At 41.7% G+C, this 10,040-nt stretch overlaps 1 protein-coding gene across 2 annotated transcripts in view; it reads right to left on the bottom strand.

The window, feature by feature from the left end:
• Positions 1 to 1,458: 1,458 nt before the first annotated feature.
• Positions 1,459 to 10,040, bottom strand: part of ago3a (argonaute RISC catalytic component 3a) — a 36,265-nt gene continuing 27,683 nt past the window's right edge. For both annotated transcript variants that reach the window (XM_085176629.1, XM_085176630.1), the window contains exons 13-19: positions 9,637 to 9,796; positions 9,407 to 9,497; positions 8,400 to 8,594; positions 7,920 to 8,054; positions 7,223 to 7,324; positions 5,214 to 5,413; positions 1,459 to 5,091 (exon numbers count right to left, since the gene is read on the bottom strand). In XM_085176629.1, coding sequence (XP_085032755.1) covers positions 4,983 to 5,091; positions 5,214 to 5,413; positions 7,223 to 7,324; positions 7,920 to 8,054; positions 8,400 to 8,594; positions 9,407 to 9,497; positions 9,637 to 9,796 — 992 coding nt within the window. In that variant the 3' untranslated portion in view covers positions 1,459 to 4,982. The remainder of the gene's footprint in view (positions 5,092 to 5,213; positions 5,414 to 7,222; positions 7,325 to 7,919; positions 8,055 to 8,399; positions 8,595 to 9,406; positions 9,498 to 9,636; positions 9,797 to 10,040) is intronic.

The following is a 10,040-nucleotide window of genomic DNA, read 5'->3' as shown; positions in this document are numbered from 1 at the left end:
TGGACTTTTTCTCGCTACCTTCCACTGCAAATATAGAGCAACCAAAATGAGGAATACTGATTGACGCCTCGAGACAGAATACACCTTTACTTCGGTTAAAAAAATTGAGGCACCGGCCTTTTAAAGTTAATTTGTTACATTTTCTTCACCAGGCAGCTAAAGACGCCAATTCACGGCTCTCGTAAACAGTCGTCGTAGCGACCCTAAGTGAGAGCTAAAAGGACACAGTCGTGAGATTAGTGTACCTTTAGTTTAAAGTCAAATATAACGAGTAGTTTCTAGCAGGACTGGAAGGACAAACGAAACCTTCCCACTTTTGTGTAGCACGGCTGTGTGCGTTGAAGAAAAATCGGCTGCATGAATAACATCTTTGTATCCCATTAAGCATTCGCTTCCACAGGCCCCTAAAAGGTCTCGCTCATGTTAGGTCATTTCTCTGCTAGCTAATATTTGCAAAGCCGAGCTGATGACATTTCAAATGTAAGCGAGGCAAACACATTTGCTATGTAAACATGTGTTCAACTGCCCTCGAGGGTGTCGTTTATACACCACCTGAACATCTATTACAGACAGCAGAGATATAGTGAGTCAATCAGCCCACCAAACACACACACACACACACACACACACACACGTCCAACTTCCATATAACCTGCCACACCAAGTTCTCACTGATGAGCTTTGATTCCTTCCAACACACACACACACACACACACACACACACACTATATCCCTCAGTATTGTCCTTCAGCTTTAACCTTCCTTACACCTTGCTGGGGGATTGGATGAGATTGTACGGCCGTGGAATGTAGACCGAGGGGAGTAAATGTTTGGAACAAAAAAGAAAGAGCGCTAAAATAAGATAACAGGCTTTGCCACGTCGCAGACTTACGTCTTTGTATCTGTGTGCACGTGAAGTGGCTCGAATAAGGAAATCAGTCTGAGGAAAGCAATGGTGGTTGTAATCCAATGTAAATCCTCCCCCCAGGGTTCTAACACAAAGGAATGGAGAACCACTAAACCTTGTTTCTCTATTCTTTGATCACACGTGTCTTTGAAATGGATCACCAAGACTTTAAAAAAAAAAAAAAACAGCACATGCCCATTCCTTTTACTCTCCTCTCAATAAGGAGCAGGCGTCAGCACCAGTTAAAAGAAACCCGAGAAAATTCAAGAGCAGGAGCTCAACATATCAATCGCCTTTTTTTTTTTTCTTCCCCCTCCTAGTCTACTGTTTGTTGTTACAATAGGTTTGTAATTTCTCACAGCTTTTCTGAATTGCTAAGACATTAAATCCCGTTCTTTGAACCAAACGGTCCATGTTTTGCACCCGTTTAGTCACTCGAACGCTCTTAAACCTTAAACACGTTTCACCGTGTTAGACGTCAATTTGGAGTTTCAGCTCTAAATAAGCAGGATCTGGGGCACCAGCATAGCTCACCTGGTTAAGCAGGTGGCCTGCGTTAAATATCAGCGCACTAAGATTTCTCCTCCCAATGTTTTGCGTCTTGAAAAAAGGAACTCCCAGAAATACACATGCAGCGGATTGAGTTGCAAAAATCTGTTTTTCACTCTGGCGTGACACAGCTGATCAGATCACATGTTCACTTTCAGTTACACTTACGCTGTACTGTTATGTGCTTGTTTCTTAGCCTTTTGACCTACTTTATCCACAGACACTGTGTAATCCTGTACTGCTTGTACTTACAGTGGGTAGTATTTAAACTCTATTAGAGTTATGCTTTTTACATGCATTTATTGGAACTTTTTCCTGGAGCTACACAGCCAGAACGCTGGATTTTTGGATGTAGCGTAATGAATGCTCAGCATTGTTTGACTCAGTCTATGATCTACAAACATTGTTTGGCTTACAGTTTGAGGTTATTGTTTGATACTTCCAGAAGAGTCAGAGGTTTTGTGAATGTTGTTCAGTCACAGTATGAGAAAACAGGGGATCCTTTTAAGAAAAGAGTCTTAGCAATTGTGAAAAACTGCGATAAGAAAGGCATTCGGGATATAGCATGTTAACACTTTGTCCTCTCTATGAAAAACTTTGTTTGATCATCTACAAAAGAAGAAGAAAAAAAAAGAAGCATTCAACATCTTGCAAGTTTTTTTTTCCAAACATCAAAGCAAGAGGCGGTTAGAGTCCACATCCCTATCAATAACAGTATGACAGTCCAAACACACATAACTAGTTTCAACAACCCCAGCACTGTTCACACATACACTATACGTTATACAGTGACACAAGAACAAGTCAACAGTCTATTGCGATAATAAAACTTTGTTATACTTTTTTTTTTTTAAACCATTACTTGTCATGATACATTTATTACTAAGATTAATAATTAGACTACATTTTTTTTCTGTTAGCAAAAATAAGTGGTGTGCATTACATAATTTAAAATCTACAAATATACTTTCGATCTGGCTTTTTAAAAAGGCTTTCAGATACTAGTGAAATCGTGAAGGCTCGAACCCACTGGCTTCCACACTGAAAGGCTAGCCTGTGAAAGGCAGTCGAATGCAACAGCAGAGGCAGGACCACACGTCTGCCGTTGTACCGCTTACAAGTTCTCCGAGTAGATCTATCCCGAATAAAATCATAAATCTATAACTCCCCTCTACAACCGCAGCAGTGGAGCCTTCTCGTCCTTCAGTGAGTGAGGTTTACAGTTTTCTTTCCCCTCGTCTACATATCCCGCCTGCTCGTTTAAAGTCTCGCATTGAGGTTCAGCTTCAAATTCTAATTCAGAGTAGCACCGCGCCTGTGTTCACTCCTGAAACACATGCTTCTTTTAGTGCAGATAACTTTTAAAAACACGTCCCGAGCAAACTTCAGGTCATCAGCATTAGAGGAGCTACGTGGTGACCCGTTACCCAGACGCACGCTTCACACTAACGGTCGTCCACTTGACTCCTCGGCTTTGTTCTGAAGCCGGTCCCAACTTTGGGCCGGTCGCGTGGGCAGGAATTAAACCCAAACTCAGATTTAGGGTTCTAATCGATCTAAAACAAAAAGAAAAACAGTTTGGGAGAAGGCCAACTCTGTGCCCACGAAGCCGGCCCAATCGCCTACGAACACACTGTAGCAGCTGGATCCATGTCTGGTGAATATTAGGCAAAAAGACAACTTGGCCTACTTTGCTTGAATGCTGCTCCAAAGCAAAGCCAACAGCTAACACTGCTGTACAGGCAAATACAATAAATATATTGATCTTAGGTTAATTCGAATGAGATGTATAGAAAAGTCAGTAGACGGTTATTGAGAAGAATAAGAGGCATCGGGTGAAACTTTCTTGCTTCACGCTGTCTGGTTGGTGTACGCTCTTTGATCATTGTACCCCACTGAAACAACTCATACAGCTTCTGACGATTACACACTTAACTTCCAACAGGCACTTGAATACTACCTCTTTATGGCCTTTATACTCCACTTTGCTGCTGTCAAGTGAAAAGCTTTGTAATTCTTAGGAATTAAGAAAAATCAATCTCATTAGCAAGCTGACGATCAGGAATTCTAAAATCATGCCCACTGATCCGAAAGTATCCTCAAACCACGGAGACGCACAAAGTCCTTCAGTTCAAGTAAAAACACGAAAAATCACCAAAACTGCAGTTGCACCATTTTTTTTTTCTCCTTTCTTTTTGCCCAACAGCGAGGGCAAACTCATACAACATGCAGGTCATTCAGCTCACGGAGGAGCGACACATGAAAGTGCCTTGCAAGTGGCAAACTTCTCTCCTTTCAAGGACACTCGCTTTCATATGAAATGTGAAAACTGTACTTTTGAGTCGCTTAAGTCCCCTAAAAATCCTCTTCCCTTCGTTCGACTGATTATTGCACAAGAGGAAACCATCGACATCGTCTGTATTTAGCCACCGTCTTAGATACAAGGGGGGAAAGGCAAGATAAAGCACTGAGAGAAATGAATGCAGGGCGATTTAAAAACAAAAGCTAACACGATTAAATCTTTTTTTTTCTTTAAGAATCAGATTCTTAAAATGTTTCACATAATGTAGAAGAAATATAGCAACCAGACTCAAATAACAGTGTCAATAATACTTTAAATACAATCCATGGATGGCTGCAACTCAGCAAATTGATATATAATATAAACTGCCCTCCGTTTAAATGTGACAGCTAACCTTCAGGAATAAATCCGAAACTGATCTGAGACCACCGAAACTGCTCCTCCTTGTGACTTTTAAGGGGCAATATCCCTCTTTGCCAATAGGGGGCAGTGTGCTCAAAAGAACATGTAGCTCTGTACAAGCAACTGGTGGTATCGTGCCCACACACTAGTGAAAAGTGACAGAACAAGAAAGGAAACAAGAGGAAAAATAAAAGATCAAACTGGGAGGACCTCTGGTCAATGAATTGATGCTTCAAACTACATCAGACAGAGTCTGAGTCCTTTTTCCCTCTCTCTGCCCCTAAACTTAAGAAAAAGAAATAGGAGAAAAATCAAAAACAAATTACACAAAAACTGACAGAATGTAAAAGTGCTGCTGCTCAAACTGACTTGAGGTACTGAAGAAGGCAAAGAAGCAGATTTATCAAAGACTATGCCAAAGAAAAGGAAAAGAACAGCCACAAACTAGGCCACAAGTAAAGGAGACAAAACAGGGGACAAACACATAGGAGGGGTAGTGAAAACCGGAGGGGAAAGGGGGCCTAATAAGGGTGAAAATAAACTAGTTGGCTGGTTTAATATTGCATAATAGTGCTGAGATTCTCTCTTGTTTGTTTGTTTTTTAAAGCAGCTTTTGCATCCTCAGTCCAGTGTGGGGGTGCCTCTTCCCCTCCCTCCTCCCTGCTTTCCTCTGCACAGTGTCAGGTCCGTTTTTGATTAGGCATGTTGGGGCGGGGGGAGGCTGGGACTTGCACCTATGAGGATCCCTTGACTGGCATGCCAGGTGTGCATGGTTGTGTGTGTGTGTTAAGAGTGGCAATGGTTGGGGAGAGTTGGTGTAGCTCAGGCGAAGTACATGGTCCTCAGGGTGTCGTGGTGGATCTGAACAGCTTTGGCCAGCGCCTGGGGGTCCCGACCGTTACTCTGACCAGACACATGGCTGCCCTCAGCGCTTCAGAAAGAACGAGAAAGGACCCGTTAAGATGAGTGACAAAAATAGGACAATTCATCCAGCACATGTGAACTCTAGCAGCTTCACAGAGCAAGTTTAAATGGGAAGGACGCTCTCCTTACCTGTCATGTTCTTTGTCAACCAAATGATAGCGGGCACGAAAGGCCACCAGGTGGGCATAGTAGGCTGGCGCAGGGATGGAGACTGAGCGGGTACAGCGCACATAGGTGTGGCACAACTGGTAGGTGAGCAGCTGGAACTCGTCAGCGGTAAAACAGTTGTCGTCCCACAGTACATGGTAGTGGGAGGGCCGACTGGTGCCCTGAGAGGGAGGTAAGCATTAAGTAAGATTCAATACGAAACTGGGACACAGCTGACAGGAAATACAGCCCAGAAAACTCAGGAACATCACCTAACTGTGCTTAGGTATTGTGTTAAAAAACAATAGATACATAAAACATTAATGCTGCAAGTATAATTCAGCTAACTCAAGCAGCTTCTGCATCTACAGAACTGAAGTCTAATCTTCACGTTTTGAAATAAGGGACATATGGGTTGGCTCCACGCCATCTTAAATATACAGACAGCAAATTTTAGGTACCAAAGCTGTTAATAAGACATTTTCCTGGACAAAGCTTCAGCTGCTGCTCTTTTACATAATAGTTTAGTAGGGATGGGTATCGAAAACCGGTTCTTGTTGAGAACCGGTTCCCACTGTTTCAATTCCTTGGAATTGTTTGCCATTTTTGCAAACGATTCCCTTATCGATTCCAGTAGCCCCGAATGACGTCACCACGTTGCGGAGCGTCATTTACCTGGCAGGAAACACGGCGCCTAAGCGGCTCAAACGCTAAAAAGTTTGGTTATACTTTACGAGAACGGATGACAACAGGGCAACTTGCAATACTTGCAAAGTAGATATTTCATTAAGGGAGGAAACACTACGAATATGCAAAAGCATTTGCTCACAAAACACGCGATAATCTTAAAAGTTTTTAATTCGCTCCGGACTCGTGAATCTCAACCCAGCAGAGGTAACGTTTGCACGTCCTCTCCCGTTAATGCGGCAGGTAAATAATCAACATATTATGTTAGCGCGATCTGCCTTATTACAAAACCTGCCATTACTGTGCACTTAGGTGACCATGATGAGAGAGACAGACAGAGTCTGGCTGGCTCAGATGCTGGCAGTTCTCGCTGCAGTCTACCGGTAGCGTCTCCTTTCAGGCCAGGATAGACGAATGTCACCGAGCAGTGACTAAGTTTGTGGTAAAAGGCTTCCACAGCAGATGCCCCAATTTTCGGTAAGTGAATGTGTTTAATTGTAGGCAGGGACATTACTGGATATTCTTGTGTAATTGCTACTGAATAATTTATGTTATACTTTGTTATTGCTACAGAAGAATATTTATTTTATTATTTTACATTTACAATTTTTTTCCCCCGGGGACCCTGTGACACCCCATTGAAGAGCCGTAGGCTGTGGACCTCTTAAGATCTCACTGTTGGGTTTGTAAGGCCATGTTACTCCTAAAATTCTATCTTGTTCAAAGAGAAGATATAAAACAAAGTTCTAAGCTAATCGACCTTAGTGTTCTCCTTTTTTTAAAAAAAGATCGATTAAAGAATTGAATCGTTAAACAGAATCAAAAATGGAATCGGAATTGTGAAAATCTTATCAATACCCATCCCTATAGTTTAGGTTAAATAATTGCCCAATTTGCCATGCATGGGGGGGTCGATAAGCTACTGAGGTACTGGATTAGCAAACCCCTAAACTAAATAGCTCAAATATAGTCAAAGAAGTTTGAGAAGGAACGTTTTATTTGCTTTAACTGTGTCCTATTTGTCCACCCATATGCTTTGCTATGCTGAGGTGCATCCACTGCACAAACCGCTATAAGCTTCATGTTAGTTTGTTTAAATTGCATCATGATCTAGAAAAATGCATCCGCTTTAAAAAGAAAAAGAAAACACATAAACTTTAAAACCGCTTGTGTTTGGTTTATTCCTGAATCCTATTTATTACTTATCTACAAAAGTTCAGACGTTTATGTTTTTTTGAAGGAGAAGGAGATAAAATACTGTAGACAAACGGCAACATATGAGATGGAGAAGAGGTTGGACAGACCTGTATTCCAGCGTGACTGCAGAGGTAAAAATCGAACTCGTAGGGATGCGTGATGTCCGTATCCACAGTAGTACCAGCGGGAATGTTTCCACTACGTCCAACCTTGAAAAGCAAAATTAATTTCAGTTACCCTCAATACTAATGCTTTTTGACTTTCAACTTGTTTTCCCCCTTTTTCGCCATTAAAAAAAAAAAAAAAAAAAAAAAAAAAAAAAAAAGCAGATATAGCAGGGCTTTTAATGCACTAAATGATGTCGGGAACTAAAATTTCTGATGATTAAAAAGAAGAACTAGCTGATGGAGAGACCCAGGCAAAGGTTTGCCAAGTGCTTTCCAAACAACCAATTAAAAGCCTAATGCCCCAGGGAGCCTAATGCTCTGTAAGAAGAGTGCGAGCGCTGAAAATAAGGTTGTTACTGGCTGGGTCTCACTCTCGGGGCCTTGAGTGCCACTCCAGAGCTCTTGGTTTGCACTGGGCCCTAATGCTTTAATCGAATGTAATTACAGCAGTCAGGAGGGTGAACAGCCGAAATGACAACAAAAGGTAATTAATGAGGCCCATTTTCAGTAGTTAATGTTCCAACATAGAACATAAAAAAAAAATACAGATGAACACATGAACACACCATGTTGACTTTAAGCAGAAACGTCATACTAAAAGAGCAACAGCATGAGCTGGTGTGCGGTGAGGACTCACTCTCTCGTTGCGGTCGGCACAGAAGAGGCGTGTATGGTGGCGTTTTTGCACAACAATGTAGGTGATGCCTGGCTGGTACTCCTTCTCCAGGCTGATGCAGGCCTCACGAATGGCCAGCAGCTCATAATACAGCACCTGAAGAAAAGGACAATTAAAATAATATGAAAATATCATTTTTGGTTGTGTGTGCTGCCATATGACCCAACTTCAAAAAAGTTATACAACTAAGAAATTTGGGAATACTGTTATTGACTTTCCTCATTTGTGATTAAAAGTATTTATGGAATACACAAACATGTTCTTTACCAGTATGCCTCAGCTACAAAGATTAAAACGTAACCAAACTCAGTAAAAAGCCAAATAACGTCTTGAACAATAAAATGACATACTGCAGAATTCTACCTGGTTTAGTCTTTTTTTCACATCTTTAGTAAAACCCTGAGTTTAAGATTTAAAAAAAAAAAAAAAGTGGGACTATACCTGTCTGAACTGGCCTTCTGAAACTCCATCCCTGTAGAAAATGATCCGTGTGGGCTTGTAGCGGGTTGACTTGTAGAACTGGATCAGCAGTTCCCGCACCATAGAGGCCAGGTCCTGGATGACCTCCTGCCTGGGCCTCTGGACTCGTACGGTGGCACAGTACCTGCTGGGGTGGGCGTCCATGCTACCTACCACCTGACAAAGAGTTTGGAGCAGAGGAGCCATTATTAAAGAGGAATGGATTTTATGTGGAGGGGAAAGTGACACATTATTCATAGAAGTGTCAGCATTTCCTCCTCTCTTTGCGTTACTAACCCACTGAATGTTTTTCTGCATGCAGATCAGTACGTTTCAGCCCTGATCCAGGGTCAGTGCTTCCACTTGCCCTTTCTGCCGCCTCCCCAGTCCTGTCCCCTCACTGTACCTGTGCTTGACTTGTCACTTCTCCAATTGCACAAACTATTGTTTTGCACAGCTCAAAAGATCAGTTGAGCTGTAAGTCAGGGTGTCTGAAATTTAACGTTTTCTTATGCGTCTCTATGAGTTTCTACAAAAGTGTGACCATTCATTTGCTAAATCTGTAACTCGATTCATGTCTTTAGTAGTTTTCTGTTTGCACTCAGCGTTGTTTACTATTGTATGTTTAGTTTTCTCTCCCAATAGGCTTTCACCCCCAACATCACTCACACTTAGAGAATGTGTCTGCTTATTAACATTTGGGTTTGGGACTACAGCAAGTCTTCTGTTAAATATTTATTCTTCACAGAGTGGGATCGAAGACCAAAATAACTCTTAAGTGTTTGGATTTATTGTCTGTGAAGACTTTATTTGACTTTCTGAAAGATTAGCACTCTTGCCTTCATCCATTACATCTTTTTACTACTTTCACGTCGCCCCCTAGTGAGAGCTGGGGTTGTAACACCCATCAGGGAAGAGGAATATTATCAAAACAAAAACTACAATTTATATATTTAACTACTGGAGTAGGGAGACATAAAGAAACTAACTGCTGCAATAGAAGGCTTCTTCCCATCTCCGGCTGGTGGATGTGTAACATCTGCTCCCAAGAAGATAACTGGCTGTTGAAACACTGATGGTCTGTGGATTGACAGAAAAAAAGGATAAAAAACACTGCGGTAGTTACATAACAATACACCAAGTGTAGACTTTATTTAATAAGACATCTTAATATAGCATTATAACACTGCCATATAATAAGAGGGAGACCGCAGCTCACCGTTGGTGAGGTACCAGGATGTTGTTGATCCCTCCCAGCTTCACATTGATCTTGAGGCAGAGGTTGGACAGAGTCTGCGGTGACGTCTTCACCACGTTCTTAACCTGAACACACTGAGTCGCCATGCCCAGCAGAGTGTCTCCCACACGCTTTACCTCCGCTGTGAGTGATGCAAATAACAGGAAGTCAGAGGCAGACACACGCACACACCCCACGCAAAGATTTCAAATCTGTATTACAACTGAAAATTTTTTTTGATAGACAAAGAAGAGGGCTCATAACTCCCACATTCAATCACAGTATTACTAATATTAAGACCAACAAGTGTGGGTTCAGATCGTAGTTTACTGTTAAAATGTTATCTTGTTTCTTTTGTTGCCATTAAAAAAAATAAATAAATTCCA

The sequence above is a fragment of the Neolamprologus multifasciatus genome, chromosome 11, assembly GCF_963576455.1.
Source record: "Neolamprologus multifasciatus chromosome 11, fNeoMul1.2, whole genome shotgun sequence".
Taxonomy (NCBI): Eukaryota; Metazoa; Chordata; class Actinopteri; order Cichliformes; family Cichlidae; genus Neolamprologus; species Neolamprologus multifasciatus.
This window is presented reverse-complemented; position numbering and strand designations above follow the sequence as displayed.